Source organism: Myotis daubentonii, chromosome 3 (assembly GCF_963259705.1).
Source record: "Myotis daubentonii chromosome 3, mMyoDau2.1, whole genome shotgun sequence".
Taxonomy (NCBI): Eukaryota; Metazoa; Chordata; class Mammalia; order Chiroptera; family Vespertilionidae; genus Myotis; species Myotis daubentonii.
The window spans coordinates 210452194-210469192 of NC_081842.1; the positions used below are offsets into that span (position 1 = coordinate 210452194).

Here is a 16999-nt window from a genome sequence, read left to right on the forward strand (position 1 = left end):
GAACAGACTTGGCGTCCGGGCTGGAGGGACTGGGACAGGGGTAGGGGCTGGGCTGGATGTCCCTCTGCACCTCAGCCTCCACAAGACACAAACTGGTGTCCGCAGCGGCACCCCTGGCGCCCTCCTTTGCCCAACCCCCTCACTGTCCCTCCACTAGAGCATCAATATTTCAGCTCACCAACACTGGCCAGATCAATCCCGTTCTCTGCAGCCCCCACGCAGCCCCAGCGGGGGGTCTTCATGGACCCTCCCCAGGGGCACCTCCATGCACCGCAGCCAGAATGGCCCCTTTAACTTCCACACCTGACCACTCCTCGCCAAGCCGAGGCTCCCAGCGCCCACCCACCAAGGCACTGGCTTGGCATTGTGGCCCTGTAGGCTGCTGGGGTCCCGCTCCCCATTCTCCCCGACCTGATTGCTGGGGGGGTGGAGGAGGTGTCATGCTGTATCTGACTTCCCGCCTCCGCTCAGGCAGCTCCCTCTCCTCCCTTCCCTACTTTGCAAAGGCCTCCTTTAAAAAGGCTCTGGTCCCGGGGCCCCAGGCCAGGTTAGAGCACCCACTCCTCTGGGCTCCCGCCACCTCCTGCCCTCGCCCCTGTGGCAGCTCCGCATTCGCATTATCTTCCCCGCAAGGCTGGGGGCGCCTGGAGGAGGTACTGAGCCTGCATCCTGGCGCCCAGCAGCGGGGAGCCCGCTGAAAGCGTGTTGAATGAACGACTAAGTCAGACGCTGAAAGGAGCAAATTGGTGTCAGCTGATCTCTTCGCTGCCACCAGGGGGACGCGGAGGGGTTGAGGGCGTGGTCGTGGTTGACTGACGGGCCCTCTGCCCAACGGAGAGGAGCCAGCAGGCCGCCCCGCCCCCGCCCCGCCCACCGGCGGCCGAATAAGGGTGCGCGGAGCAGCGGCCGGCGCGGGCGGCAGCGGGCTCACCTGTGCAGGTGCTCCAGGCGCCCGGACCCTCCAGCACCCGCGCGGGCCGGCACTGCGGCAAGATGCTGCGCGAGCGGACGGTGCGGCTGCAGTACGGGAGCCGCGTGGAGGCCGTGTACGTGCTGGGCACGCACCTCTGGACCGACGTCTACAGGTGAGCAGGTCCCCGCGTCTGCCGACCACCTCGGACCCGGGCCCCGCGGGAGATCTCGGCCCCAGATGTCCCGATGATCTCCCGGGACGCGGGACCGGACAGCCTTGCTCCAGCCTCACCCAGAAACCTGACAGCCCCAAACCTTGTATCAGCCTCCCCGAAATCGTGAGGCCCTCCTAGACACCCCAGCAACAGCCCCGGCGCCCTCGCTGCCTCTTTCCCAGGCCCCCTCCCCTGCACCCCAGTCTTCGGCCCTCTCCAGCACCCAGGATGACCTCAGCACCCCCTCCGCCTCCCCACCGTCCTCTCCCCTTTCACTTCCCCACTCTTCCCTCAGAGCCGCCCTTCTCCCTTATGCCCCCCCGTTTCCCTGAGCCCCTCACTCTCCACCTCACCCACTCCCAGCTCAGCTGAGCTTCCTCTGGGATTTGCTGGGAGCTGCCCTGGGGCGGACTCTGGCCCTTGGGGGTGCTCAGGCTCCGGTTTCACCCTGTGGGGGCTGCTGTTCTTGGGCACTGGCTGTGGCCTCCATGTCCCCAAATGCCTTCCCTTGACTTCACCCTGGGGTCCAGGAGGGACCTTGTCCCACACGGCTGAGGGTGCGGAGGTGGGTCTTTTGTCAGAAGAATGCCCCTATTGGGGACCTGTTCCCCCACCCTTCTCCTGTCCGTGAACTTGGTGGGTGCAGGATTTCTGAGACAGCAGAAAGAGGGGTGGGGGAATTGAGATCAGGGCCCCACCACCACCTCCCCCAACCCCCAGGAAGCAGCCAAGTCGAATGATCCATCTCCCTACAGTGTGTGAACGATCCATGCCCCTAAACTGTGTGAGGTGGGCCTGGTGAGGGTGTGACTGATGTCAATGAAACAGTGGGGAGTCCAAGGATCATGCATTGCCAGGGGGAAGGGCTCTGTGCTGAGAGCAGGGAGCACGCAGGACTGAGATGGGACCCATGCTGATATCTTTGGGATGGGTCCCCTAACATCTCTGTGCCTTGAGCTGAGCTGGAGGCTCGCATGTGGCTTATTGTTTCCAAATCATTGTCACCTGGAGCGCCCTGCCTCTCTCAGGCCCCCACCAAACCCCATCCCTGTGTCCCCCACACACCCTCCCCAGCCCGGTCTCTCTGTCCCCTTCAGGGCCCTGGCAACACTGCCCAGCCAGCCTCCTGCCACCTCAGCAGGCACTGGCCACGGGGACACCATCAAGCCCCAGGCTCCTTCTGAGGCAAAGGGCCTGCTCACTAGACCAGGAACCCTCCCCACTCAGCTGCCCCAGCCTCAGTTGTCCCACATGTGAATCTCAGGGTGGTTTCTGAGGGTCACAACACAGCAGTGGGGTGCAGCCCAGTCCTCAGTGGCCTGGGGAGCTCCTCTTTTCCCACCCCCCATCCTGAACTGGGCACTGCCAGGGAGCCGGCCGGGAGCCAGGACGCTCAAGCCTCTAAGCTGCTGCTGTTACCATACCCGCCTGTTTATTCCCTGGATGCAGCCTGGAAGGCTGGCAGGGTACCTCCAGTCGGGGGTGGGGAGCAAAGAGGGGGGGCCCAGCCTAACTGGGGGGAGGGAGTGTGGGAGGTGTGGACTCATCTTTGTTCTTTCTCAAGAAATCAGTCACAGCCACAATGACCCACACCTCCCACCCACACTTCACTAAGACTCCCCCCCTCCCCCCCTCTCCCCGCCGAGAGAGGTGCAGTCTAGACCGGCACTGCCCAGCGCAGGAGAGTGCCAGCCGCGAACAGAACCTCGGGTCATTTTCCGTTTTCCAGTCGCCACATTTTTAAGGTTAAAATAAATAGGTGAAATTAATGTTCGTGATACACTTTATTTAAGCCACTATGTGCAAAAATATTAGCATTTCCGTTCGTAATCAATACAACAATTATGTATTAGGTCGTTCGCAACCTCTTTTTCATATGAAGTCTGTGGAACTCAGTGCGTATTCCATACGCACATCCCATCCCAGTGCGGTAACCGCATCTCAGACGCTTCACAGCCACCTGTCGCGGGTGGCCGCCCTGCTGAACAGCGCAGGCCGCGCAGGGTCCCTCAGCCTTGGCGCTGTCTGTCACATGGTGGGCCAGAGACTTCGTTGTTGTAGGGACTGTCCTGTGCATCGTAGGATGTTTTGGCAGCATCCCTGGCATCTGACCCCGAGATGCCAGTAGCAGCCCCCCGTTGTGACGATCAGAAAAGAAGCTCCTTGCCCTAGCCGGTTTGGCTCAGTGGATAGAGTGTCGGCCTGGGGACTGAAGGGTCCCAGGTTCGATTCCGGTCAAGGGCATGTACCTTGGTTGCAGGCACATGCCCAATAGGGGGTGTGCAGGAGGCAGCTGATCGATGCTTCTCTCTCACCGATGTTTCTAACTCTCTATTCCTCTCCCTTCCTCTCTGTAAAAAATCAATAAAATATATTTTTTTGAAAAGAAAAGAAAAGAAGCCCCTTCAGGAACTAAAGAGGCTGGGCTGTAACTACTATTGTTACTCCTATTTCTGTAGTGGTAAGAGCTCCTGTCGGTACTAATAACAGCAGAGGATATGAGTAAGCTCTTATGAACCAAATGCATTATCTGCCACCTTCCTCCCCATAGACTTGGAGGTCCTGCTGGGATCAGCCCATTTTGTAGATGAGGAGAGTGAGGCTCAAAGAGATGAAGCCATTTGCCCAACCTCACTTAGGATTCAGGTCCATCCAGTTCTGTCTGACTCAAACTCATACTCAACCTCCACTCTATCCTGTGTGACCCTAAAACTAGCAGGTTGAACTCGATGACCCTCTCAGCCAGTGTCTCTTCTACCCTCTGCCTGGGCCATGGTCCCTCTGCCCCCAGAGACCTCACCCATCTGCTTTCGGCCCTCCCCTTCCAACTGTGTCCCCCCTGACCCAGACAAAGGTCCTGACTCAAATCCCCAGGTGCTGCCCCCCAGGGTCTCCAAAGAGACCCCAAAGGACAAGGCCTGGTGGACCCTGGGCCCAGTTAGTTAGGGACTGGTATCCTGACTCCTCACTCCTCCTGAGTCACAGACATAAGGGAACAGGCCTTAGCTCCCACGCCCTTTCCCAAGGGCCCTGGGCCCCCCTTTCCCCAGATACACACACAGCAGGGCCCTCACCTTCCTCATCCCCAGCAGACCCTCCGACCCACCCACCCTCTCCCAGCAAAACTGGCCCCTTTGGGGACGGATGCCCCGACCCAGCCACATTCCGAGTGCTCGTCTCCGCAAGCTCCGAGCAGATGCGCAGAAAGAGGGAAGTGCGATTCTTTTTGTGGTGATGTACGTTGAGATAGTCGTTGAAGATACTTGCCAGTTCCTTCCCTGCTCTCACGTGCACTTATCGCAGTCTGGCCCGCGCATGCCTTGTCCACCCAGTCCCCGCACGCACCCACCCCTGCCCCATGGTCTCTCTACCTGGCCGTAGCTTCTTCACTGGGCCTGGCCCGAGTCCCCTCTGGTTGTGTCTTGGAGCGGGAAAGGGGGCGCGAAGGGAGTGGTGTCGCAGGTTGGTTTCACCATCTCTGGTGAGTGATGCTTTCCTGAGCGGGAGCCAGGGACACCCGTGGAGCCTGGAGAGACTGGAGAAAGGGCAGCCTTGGAGTAAAGTGACGGCGGATCACACACTGCCCGGCTCTCCCACTGACCCACAAACCACCGGGGAGACAGCTCCTCCTGTCCTTCCCTCGGCTTCTTCCAGCGCATCGCGTCGCGTCTCAGTGCGGTAGCCGCATCTCAGATGCTCCACAGCCACCTGTCGCTGGTGGCCACTGTACTGAACAGCGCGGGCTCAGGGTTCCCGACTGGGCAGCTACCCCCAGTCCCTGGTGGGGAGAGGCCAGGGGCTGTGCCCTGACCCTGCAGGAGCTCCAGGGCAGAGTAGGTGTTAACAGTTGTCTCTTGCCCCTACAGGGCAGTCGTCTGGTTACATTTGACCTCAGGATGAGCCCGTGAGGTAGGAGGTAGGAGGTGATCCCTGCCCCCTTCCCCAGGAAACCCCAAGGCACAGGCTGACCAGTCACTTTCTCAGTGGGGCCTTGCCCCTCACTCTCTGGCAGAAGATGGAAAGAGGGTGCCAGGGCAGAAGTTCCTAGACGTTGGCACAGTAAAACGCTGGGGAAGCCAGGAAGAGTGCGATTTGTATCCCATCCCCATCTCGCTCCCTCGACTCGCTCTCAGACTTCCTCCCTCTGGCTCTTGGTTGGTTGTTTAGAAAGTATCCTTAGGACAAAGGCCAGGGAGGGTCTGCGATCCGGTCTGAAGCGATGGGGACTTGGGGTGCCATGGTCTCCCCTCCCCATAGAGTCCAGGCCCTGCCTCACTGATTTTTCTCCTGCCAACTCTCCAGCACAAACTCCGCTCCGGCCACATTGGCTTTGGGACGCTGTGAGCCCTGGAGTGCACCAAGCCCACTCCCACCGCAGGGCCTTGCAGGTGCTGTTCCCTCTGCCTGGAGCGCCATCCTCCACACCTCTACAAGCCTGACATCCACCCACCACGTCTCAGCTCAGTGTCACCTCCACCAGCATGTCATGGTGCCCTTCCCCGAGCCCCAGGCACTCTCTGCCTCACTACTCTGGTTTTTTCTTTGCAGATCTTCTTACTTACTGCACATTCCTAGCTAACATTTAGTTAACACCTCTTTTGAACCAGGCAGCCTTCTCAGCACCTTGCATAGTCATCTTATTCATATTTAATGATTTACATGCGTTTAAACTTCATAACAACTTAAGGAGTTAGTGCTATTATTGCCCCCTCTTATAGTCAGGGAAACTGAGGTAAGGAATGTTTGTCCAAGATGACACAGCTGACAATGGTGGCAGCGCAGAGCCCAGGCCCCTGACTGCACTGCCAGTGGCTGCCTTTGGGGACTCGTGCTTTAGGTGTGTCCCCGCTCCGTGGTCCCTGCCTTGCTGGTTCCCATGCCCCTCCAGCCCCTAAGTCAATGAAGGGCTTCTTAGTTGAGTGAATGAATGAATGAACGAATGAATGAACAAACGATGTGCAGCCTGTGATGTGTGTGGACTGGCTTGTCATTGGGCTGAGCTCTTCACCCCCACTGCAAAAGACAGACTCCGCTGGGTGGGCCCGTGGAAGGTCAGGGCATGTGGCCGACCTTGGCCAGAGCAGCACCTGCTCCTGAGAGAATGATGGGCAGGGGAATCAGGCCAAGTCAGGCGGCCCCATAAATCACAACAACACCCAGAGCCCTCAACCCTGAACAGGAGGCCCTGCCAGGAGCTGCTCCAGGCTCAGGTTTCAAGCTCATTCTCAGAGAGCGGTGAGGTCCCCAGGAGGACCGGGTACCCTGTGGGTCGAGCCCACAGCCCCCCCCCTGCACAGCTGGGGTCCCCGAGAGCCTTCCTTCCTGCCCACGGGGCCTGGAGTCATGATGAGAGCACTGTAGCAGGGGCTCACCCCGGTGCCCACCCCCAGCTGGACAGGCACACCTGCTACACTTCGGGGGAGGCCGGTTTTCAGAGGCAGCTCTCTCCTGCCCAGCCATGCCAGACCCTCTGCCCAGGAATTTTGACCAGTTCAAGCCTCAGTCATTAACCCAAGAGCCCAGGGCGGAAGCCAGCCTTTGCTGTCCCCTTTCTGGGCCTCTGACCCCCACATGAGAATAAGTAGGGGGGCTCTAGAGCAGCGGTTCTCAACCTGTGGGTCGCGACCCCTTTGGCGGTCGAACAACGGTTTCACAGGGGTCGCCTACGACCATCCTGCTTATCAGATATTTACATGACGATTCATAACAGTAGCAACATGACAGTTATGAAGTAGCAACGAAAATAATTTGATGGTTGGGTCACAACATGAGGAACTGTATTTAAAGGGCCAGAAGGTTGAGAACCACTGCTCTAGAGGCTCCGAAGAGCTTCTCATTTGACCCTCTCCTTGAGCCAGGCTTGCCACTCACCCCGTCCCCCACCAGGTGTCCCTTCCTGGAGGACCTTTAGAGACCCTCTCTCAGGAAGGGAGCAGCCAGGCCTAGAGCTGACCTCACCTTCTGCCGTTACTGGCCCTGAGACTTAGGTCAAGGGGTTGCCCTCTGTGGGCCTCAACATGCTCATCCTTAAAATGGGATGACATTAATACTGGCTTCATAGGGTTATCGAAAGGATGGACTGATATCATGTGGGCCCAGGGGCTGAAACAGTACCTGGAACCTAATAAATACTCATAAGTAGCTATCATGAGTTGGTATTGGGTTCATTATATATTATTAAATCAAAAAATAATGAGATATGGCCTCAAAGAGTTCATAATGCTCATGAGAGAGAAATGCTGAGCATTTGTTAAGTGTTGTTTGAGGCACCAGCCAAGGGAGGGAAAGATGAGTCCTGACTGATGAATCAGGGAAGACTTCCTGGAAGAGGTGGCAACCAGGATGCAGAAGGGACAGGTGTTCACAGTGTGACCAGGACATGCTATGCAGACGAGGGGGTACCCAGCAGAAAATGTGGGACACATCGGGGCCAAAAGGGCAGAGTTCAAGTGTCCTGCAAGATAAAGCTGGAGAGTCAGGAAGCTCAGACCAGGGTTTTGAATGCCAGGCTCAGGCGATGGACTTTGTTCTGTAGGCAGTGGGGAGTCATCAGCGGTGTCTGGGGAGACCGTGACCATAGAGTACATTGTTTCTTCCCTAAGGAGAGGACCCGGGGCAGAGGAGGCACCAGTGCCTGGAGAGAGGCTGCTGAGGTTACCAAGCAGAGAGGGAGGCTGGCTGAAGGCAGACATCATGGTTGCCTCCAATTCCTGTCTAGAAGCAGCCACCCACCTCAAACCCAGCCACCACCTTGCCAGTACCGAGGCTTTGCCTCCCTCGCCAGCCCCTCACCTTGAGGGGGCTCACCTGGGGTTGCATGCCAGGCTGGCACCCACACCCCCCTCAGACTCCTGCAGAGACCTGAGGACGGGACGCCGCGCTCAGGCTGCCAGGAGCTGGGGTCAGCTGAGCCGGTTGGTGTTAATGAGGCTCAGGGCAGGTGGACGAGCCGAGAGCCAGACACCAGCGAGGAGCAGGCGTGCCGTGCCCAAGCCTGGGGCTGAGTGAGCTACCCCCGCCTGCAAGGCCACACCGTGACCCTGACCACTGACTGGGTGAAGCCACCGAGACTGGGTAGCTCCCCGCAGCTGTGAAGCTAGGCAGATGTTAAGTCAGAAAGCCCAGAATTCCCTGGGGTGGGCCAGTGAACATCCCTCTTCTACGTCTGACACTGCTTTCCAGCCTTGCTCAAAGATCCTTTGGCACCAACCAACCAGCCTTTTCTCTCCATTTCCATGGCCACCACCTGGTCCCAGACCACCACCATCGCTTACCTGGACAGCTGCAGTGGCCTTCTCGCTGTTTCCCTCATCCCAGTGTTGCTCTCCTGAAATCTGTCCCCCACCCTGCACCCTGGGCCATCTGCCTACAGCGCAGAAACAATTGCCACCCCCCCCACCCCCCCACCCCCGCTTTGAAGCGTTCATGCTCTCAGGAGAAAGGCCAGCTCCTCGCCATGACCTGGCCCTCTCCTCCCACTCCTCCCCTCCCCCTGCTCACCAACTCCAAACTCACAGACCTCCTTCCAGCTTCTCCCACGCGCTGGGCAAACGTCCTTTTCAAACCCTCGCCCTGCTGTCCTGGCTGCTTGGAAACGTCTGCCCTGCTTCCTCTCCTCGCTCTGTCCGAGTCAGTGGTTCTCAGGCTGTGGCCCCCAGACCCGCAGCACCAGCCTCTCCTGGGAGCTTGTTAGCAACGCCTGTTCTCATTCACAGCATACGTGTGTCTCAAATCATCACATCGGACACTTCACATACATACAATTCTGTTTTTCCAGTGTTCCTCAGTGAAATTGGAGGAGGGGAGGAAATGCAGTTCCTCAGGCCCCAGCCCAGCCCAGCTAAGTCAGAAGCCCTGGGGCTGGCCACCAATCTGTATCTTAACAGGTCCTCTGGGGCATGCTGACTCATGCTCAGATTAAGAAACACTGGGTTATTAATTCTTGTCATTCCTTCAGAGGGGAAAGTGTAGATCTCAGCTCAAATGCCACTTCCTCCAGGAACCCTTCCTTGACTCCCCGGTCAGGGCCTCAGGCACACCATACGGTCTCCTTTATGGCAATGACCACAGCTGTAAACACACAATCAATTGTGTAATTCATTGAAAGTCTTTCTCTTCCACTAGAATATAGGCTCCACGCGTCTAGGAGATGTTTTTTGTCAATCTGCTCCCAGCACCTAGAACTGTACCTGGCACATAGTAAGTGCTCAATAAACACACGTGGCGTGAACGACTAACGGCATAAGCAAGCCCTCCTCCTCCAGCCCTTCCTGCAGCAAATATTTCTATGTACTGCATGCCTGCACTAGGCCAGATGCGGAAACAAAAGGAAAGACAGCCCCTAGCTCCAAAGAGCTAACAGCCACAGGGGAAAATAAACATGTGTCTTCAAGTAGGAAGGGACCGTTGCCAGGCAGAGAATTCAGGGAGAAGTATTGCAGGGAGAAGGAACAGCGTATGCAAAAAGCGCGGTGAGATGGAGCAGTGCAGGCAGTGGAGAGGTTGGAAGGAGTTGCAGAAAATGAGTCTGGAGAGTCAAACTGAGACGTAGTGGTGAAATGACGCTGAGTGAATTCCAGGCTAAAGAGTTTGGGTTTATTGTACGGGTCGGCACTGGGGCGACTCTGCATAATTTCAAGCAGGCGAGGGACCTGGTATCTTTTTTTTTTTTTTTTTTTTTTGAGTCACTCCAGTTGCAGAGTTTGGGACGCCAAGAAGGGTGGCTTCATTCATTCATTTATTCCCAAAGTCTATAGTGAGTATGGCCACGTGCTGGGCACTGGGATACAGTGGTGGGCAGAGTAGAGGAGGTCCCAGGACGTGGCAGCCGGTCCTTCTGTCCACACTATCCTTATCTTTGCTGGTATCCCATAAGCAGGAGATCACAGCCACCTCCAACGCCCCCGCTCTCTTGCCCTGGATACTGTCCTGGGCGCCTCCCTGCAGCCCCCAGGGACAGCAGAGGCGCCCACTACCCCTGGCTCTTGGGTTTCTGGGGGGGATTCTGAGAGGTTCTTCTGGGAAGGGAGGCAGCCAACAGGATCCGCCTGAGACAATGGGCGCCTTTGTTACTTCTGCCAGGGCTGCTCCAAGAATAGCTGTTTGCTCAGCTCTGAGCAGGGCTGGTGCTGGGTAGTAGGAGGGTGTGGGGCCCTGGAGCTTTAGTGTGGGCCAGGCGTTAACCCCCTGAGCCTCTGGGCCTCCCCCAGCGTCTCCCTGGCCGGGAGGAAGGAAAGAAGGCAGCAGGAAGCATCACTTACAGCACTAACTGCTGCCAGTCTGGGTCCGAAACCAACATCCTACCCTGCGAGTTTATAAAGCGTTTTTTTCAAAATAGAATTGTATGCAGAAACCCAACATATAACGCCAGGTGGAATAACAGTGGCTCTAGTTGAAGTGGGGAATCCAGCAGAGAGAACCCCAGCTTTTCAGAACCTCGGACCTTAGCCCTGGGCCTGCTCCCATTCACTCAATTCGCACTGGATGAACCAGAGAGAGGAGAAGCACCGTGCTCCAGGCCACCCAGGAAGTTGGTGGTCACAGCAGGGCCTTGCACTCGAGGAATATTTCCCAGGACTGAGCCCACGATTGCCCAAGCTCTTGTGATTTTTAGCAAAACCATGTTGCACCTATAGTGCTATTAACAGTTTTCTTTAAATTGACTCACAGTTTTCTTCTAACTTTGTTTTAAATGGAGATCTTACGTCATTGCCATATGTAGCAAGCCTTTATCAACTGCCTTAAAAAGATAACACATTTAATAGATACATGCATCTTTTAAAATGCTTGTCCCCGTGCCGCCTAAAAGCATCTTACACGTGTACCCACACCTCCCTTTGGGAAATGCTGCCTGGTGCTTCTGAAAGGCTCACCTCTGTCCTGCTCAGCCCCACACTCACAGCCCCTTAGCAAGCCAGTAGCAAATTGGGCTCCAACCCACATCTTCTGTGCATGTGTCCCCAATCCAGGGTTTTTGCTTAGTCGCTGTGCTTCTCCTGATGACAGCATGGCCATGGTCCAGCCTCAGCTCAGCCCAGTGTTCCCACGATAGGCTGGGAATTTAGAGGGTAGATGGACAAGAATTTGAGTGGCCTTGGCGGTTCTTATGGAGCTCCTTTCCCAGCGATGAGTATGAGCTGCCGGATCCTTGCCCACTTCTCTCCTGCCAGGAGCCCCTGTCGTGGGACCCAGGTCACAGAGGCCCTGCATGGTGGCTTCCGCAGATCCACGCTCACCACAGTGGCCACCCAGGGCTCTACCCACCAGACCGCACTGCTGAAAATCTAGACCAGGGTTCCCAAACTCTAGCCACTGGGCCAGCAGCACCAGCAGTTCCTGAAAACACGGTGGAAGTGCACATTCTCAGGCCTCACCCCAGACCTACTGAATCCGAGACTCAGAGGAGGGGCCCAGCAGTCAGTGTCTTGGCAAGCCCTCCAGGTGCGGCTGCTGCTGAACTTCGAGAGCCATTGGTCTAAATCTCTCATTCAACCCTGGCCACTGTTCACACCTTCAGCGGCCCCAGCCACACCTCAGCCCTGCCAGCCAGACTCTCCAGGGATGGGATCCATAGGTCTGTAGCCTTAAAATAAATCCTGAGGATTTCAACAGCACCCCTGATGATTCTAATGCCCAGCCCATAGTGGAGAACTATTCTGGTACCAGGAGCACCAGGCCCTCAAAATAGCAGATACGCCCTTGAGGCAGACACGTGTTCATATGTCTTAGTCCCAAATCCCATGAGAATTCCACCTAAATCCCTCTGAGCCCTCTTTGACCTTTGGGAACCTTCAGACCATAAACTGGATTTAGCAAAACCATCAGCCTTAGGCACCTTTCTCACCTAGCCTCTTTGTCCTTCCTGTTACCTCCCCTTAAGCTAGTGTCTTAGGCAGCTTGCGCTGCTGTAACAAAATACCATGGCTGGGTGGCCTAAAAGCAGAAATTCATATTCTCACAGTTCTGGGGCTGGAAGTCTGAGATCAGGGTGCCAGCACGCTCAGGTCCTGGTGAGGACTCTCTTCCTGGCTTGCAGCCAGCCGCCTTCTCACTGTGTGCTAACATGGCCCTTCTCATGCGCGTGGAGAAATCTCTCCCTCCTCCTCTTAAAAGGCAACCAATTCTATAAGAGGACCCTCACTCTCATGACTTCATTTAACCTTAAGTATGTTCTAAACATCCTATCTTCAAATACAATCGCATTGGGGTTAGGGCTTTGATATGTGAATTTGGGGGGGGGGGGGCACAAACATTCAGTCCATGGCAACTAGACCTAACCTGTTTGTTTCCTGCCCTGAAATCTTGATGGCTTTTCAAGAAATTCCAAGTATTTTCCTCTCAATAGAAAACCACTCCGGAACCCCAAGGAATGACTCAGAGGAGGGGACTCCGAGCTGTGGAAGCTGCGGCAGGAAGGAGGGGTCTCTGTGGCAAAGCCAGCTCACTCCTGCCCCTGCAGGGCCCGCGTTCCAGGCTCCATCCCTGTGCAAACCCAGCACTTGGATGACCACCTCCTGGCCTTCATCTGAGTTCTCCTGGCCTCCAGCTCACATACCGGATGGGAGGGTGGGAGACAGGGTCTAGGCTTAGTGCTGCCTTGGAAGCAAATTCATTCCTCGCCTGGGCCTCAGTCATCCACCCCTACGGTGCCACGGAGCCCCCACAGCTGGCTGCCCATCGGAAGCATCAGGAAGCTTGCTGAGAATTCAGATTCCCAGCCCCCCCTCCCCGCCCTCAAACATTCTGACTCAGTAGGTACAAGATTGGCCCGGGAATCTGTACTTTAACAAGTGCCTTCTTCGCCACCAGGTGATGGCAGTATAGCTGGCATCCTCAAAGGTCCCTGCAGCCTCCAGGAGTCTCCTCCTGAGCCTCCCGTCCCACCTGCCCCCGGGACCCACCTAACCTGCTTTCCTCTCTCCCTGCAGCGCAGCCCCAGCGGGGGCCCAGACCTTCAGCCTGAAGCGCTCGGAGCACGTGCGGGTGGAGGTGGTGTGTGACGGGCAGGCCGAGGAGGTGGCCACCAACGGCAAGCAGCGCTGGCCTCTCTCGCCCAGCACCACGCTTCGGCTCAGCATGAGCCAGGCCAGCACCGAGGCCAGCAGCGACAAGGTACCCCGGCTGGGGAAGTCCACTCCACCGATCGAGGGAGCCAGGGGCTGCGCTGGACCTGTGGTCGGCAAACCGTGGCTCGCAAGCCACATGCGGCTCTTTGGTCCCCTCAGTGTGGCTCTTCCACAAAATACCACGTGTGGGCGCACACATACAGTGTGATTGGAACTTCGTGGCCCATGCGCAGAAGTCGGTATTTTGTGGGAGAGCCACACTCAAGGGGCCAAAGAGCCGCATGTGGCTCGCAAGCCACGGTTTGCCGACCACTGGGCTAGACCAGAGCTGTCCCATAGAAACAGATGCAAGCCACACGTGTCATTTTCCGTTTCCTAGGAGCCACATGAAAGGAGAAAAAGAAACAGGCGGACTTAATTTTAATAATATATTTTACTTAACTATACATACCAAAATATTATCGTTTCGGCATGGTATCAGCATGGAAAACGTTGATGAGGTAGCTTACACTCTACTTTTATCCCAAGTCTAGATCGGGTGTGCGTTTCACACAGACAGCACATCTCCATCCGGACTTGCCGAGTTTAGAATGCTCGATAGCCACCTGCGGCCAGTGGCTGCTGCAGGAGACAGCTCCGTGTTGACCAGGGGATGACAGCTTCGTGGAAGGTTAAAATTGCGGGCTGCTGAGTGATGGCATATTAGAATCATTGGGAGTGACAGCCACAGATGTCCTTGTTTTGATCATGTATAAAATGGGCTGTTTGGTGCCCAGGCCACCAAGTAATTTGCCCAGGTGGTAAAGCCAAGACCAGACTCTGCTCACTGGGTTCTCTAGTTATGAACTTCATGTGCCCCATGGCAGGGATGGGGCTGGGCCGTATCCAAGGGAAACCACCTCAGCCCTGCCCCTGGTTGCAGATGTGGGGACCCCGCAGGCAGCAGGATATACCAGGGGGCACAGGTGGGCAGTCAGCACCCTGGATGCACTCTGAGAGGATGGGAAGCCCCTATCTAGTTTGATAATCTGGGGGAAGCAGCCCACCAACCCAGGAGTGCTTCCTGGAGGAGGGGGTTCAGATGTTTGGGAAAAGCTGGCTTGACGGGCTGTGAGCTGAAAGGCAGGGAGGGTGGTCACTGTAGGGTTTCCTGCCTGAGATAAGTGATCTCTGTTCTTCTCTCCCTCCCACTGCACGCCCTCCCTACCAAGGTCACTGTCAGCTACTATGAGCAGGAGGGAAACAGCCCCATCGACCAGGCTGGGCTCTTCCTTACAGCTATCGGTGAGTGGACAAGGCTCTGGCCTGGGAGCCTCATCCCAGGGCCTGGCATGCTGCCCTTCTCAGCGGCACGTGGGCTGCTGTCAATGCTGCAGACCTGGCACTCGAAACTTCCTCTGAATAATGCAGGACCGAGGAGTGGTGCCAGGCCCTTCTCTACTAGGGTGGGGGGTGCCCTGCCAGCAACTCACCCCAAAGTCAGGGTCCCCGTCCCAGGCTCTCTGGATCATGGGGGCGGAGAAGCCTGTTCCTTCCCCTGCCCCCTCCCCTGCAGCCTGGAGAAGAGCTTGCCTCTCATAGTGAGGGTGATGGCCTGCCCACAGTCTGTGCTGTCCTTGACAATCTAGCTACTCCTTTACCCTCCCTGGACCCAGAGATGCAGCCTGGGTCCTTAACTCGCCTCATTCAAGCCCTTCATGTAACTCATGAGGGCAGTGAGGCCCAGAGAGGTTAGGGGACTCACTCATAGTCACACAGCAACTCGGTGGCAGGTTGAGTTCAGAACTCAGGATGATTCCCTCCCAGGTTTTCCCCACTGCACAGCAGCAATCCCCTGTCCTGGGTGGAGCCCAGCCTGGCTCAGCAAGACCCAGAGGTGTGGTCTTCTGAACCTTCCGTCCTCCAACGCTTCTGCAGTTAGGATGTTAATTATATGTATTTTTAAATTTTTAAATCATACACTGTGGTTATATTTCAGAGGATGATTTGCCCATCCAGCCTTGGTTTAACATTGACAGGTGCTACATGGGGTGGGACGGGGGGGCAGGGAGGGAACTGCCGGCTGTTGAGTGTTGACTACGTGCTGAGTACTTTAAGAGAGATACTGGTGTCTTCCGTTTAGTGAACACCTACTCTGTGTTCAGGACCGTGCTGGGGGCTTTGAGGAAGAGGAGGAGGAGAAACACCTGACATTTATTAAGCACCTACAGTGTGCCAGGCTCTAATACTTGATGCCTTACTGTCATGATGTTAGTGGTCGTACCACTGTTCCAAGGATAGACACTGCTGTTGTCCCCATTTCACAGATGAGAAAACCAAGGCTCTTGAAAAGTAAAACAAACAAAAACTTGCCTGAAGCCACACACCTGGGAAGTGGTTTGTGAAAGCCAAGTCTTTTCTGTTAGCTCGTATTCTCCGGGGGTCTTGGAACACACACCACGCCCCCCTCCTCCCCCGCCACACACACACACACCTCCCCTGCCCCGAAAAAAAACAACAGCTAGTTCCCAGGCCAGCCCCTTCTCCAGCCTGTGCATTTAGCTGCCAAAATGGGCTCAACGGCAGTGTCTTCTGCTTCTCAGCTTATTCCCAAAGGGCTTGGGTGCCGGTCACCCTGTCCCTCCTACACCGAGGGGGTGCCCAGCCTGGGGTGGGGTCCTCAGGACAACCTCAGGGTCCTAGAGAGACGGAAACTAGAGCTAACCAAGCTGCAGCTGAGGGCGGGCACGGGGGTGGACCTTGCATGCACGCATAGCCCCCAGGTTGTCTCACATGACCGCCCGGAGGAAACCGAATCCCACAGAGATGGACACCTGAGGACGTAGGCAGGAGGGGCAGCGGCCGGAGGCCTGTGAAGTGAGGTGATCCCAGAGGCTGGCTGCAGCGTTAGCAAGACTTCACCGAAGCAAGGCACACTCGGGATAGATGGCAGGACTTCCCCTCGCCCCAAAAGACGGCAAAGCTTGTGCTGGTGCCCCAGAAGATACCAAACGTGCGCAGGGTGGACGGCCAGGCTCATCCTTCTGACATTCTGAGGTTGTGGTTTCACTGAGCAATTATTTTTGTTGTTGTTGTTAATCCTCACCCAAGGATATTTTTCCATTGATTTTTAGAGTGGAAGGGAGGGGGAGAGACAGAGAGAGAAACATTGATGTGAGAGAGACACATCGGTTGGTTGCCTCCCACACGCGCCCTGACCAGGGCCAGGAATGGAGCCTGCAATGGAGGTACGTGGCCTTGACCAGAATCGAACCTGGGACCCTTTAGTCCGCAGGCCGATGCTCTATCCACTGAGCCAACCCAGCCAGGGCACTGAACAATTACTTATTTAACTGCTACAAGGTCCAGATATTTAGGTTCCACGGGCCAGTAAAATGCCCACCACCACCCCCACACACCAAAAATAAATAAGACTGGCATCTTTGATGCTTGGCCCAAAAAAAAAGACATTAATAATTTGTCATCAATGATCACCATCATTTCAACATATGAACACCTAAAACGTAGGCAGGCATGATGTCAGCACAAAAGAGTCACCAGCATTGCAGCAATAAAGCTTTATGGAAAACGCACCTCACTGAACCGTTTCCTGTTCCGCCAGGGACCGTGGCGAGAATTTGGTCTCTCTGCCTTTCCAGGTCTTATCTTCTCTCGAGCATCTACCCAGGGGTGCTTGAGCCTCACATCCTGAGTAATCACTCAGGGGCAGCACCTCAGAGGCAGGAACAACCCCAAGTGGTGGGGTTGTCTCCCAAGGGCATATCCGAGTCTGACTCACCCCAGTTTTGTCCTGAGCAGAAAGAATTC

General features: G+C 56.1%; 1 protein-coding gene across 2 annotated transcripts in view; it reads left to right on the forward strand.

Annotated features, from left to right (window-relative positions):
* Window positions 1-897: 897 nt before the first annotated feature.
* The window catches only part of PADI2 (peptidyl arginine deiminase 2), a 47392-nt gene continuing 31290 nt past the window's right edge, over window positions 898-16999 (forward strand). Inside the window, exons 1-3 of one of the 2 annotated variants that reach the window (XM_059691091.1) lie at window positions 898-1085; window positions 13055-13238; window positions 14404-14476. In XM_059691091.1, the coding sequence (XP_059547074.1) occupies window positions 994-1085; window positions 13055-13238; window positions 14404-14476 (349 nt within the window). In that variant the 5' untranslated portion in view covers window positions 898-993. Of the gene's footprint in view, window positions 1086-13054; window positions 13239-14403; window positions 14477-16999 lie in introns of those variants that run through there. The other variant, XM_059691092.1, reaches the window with a different exon arrangement.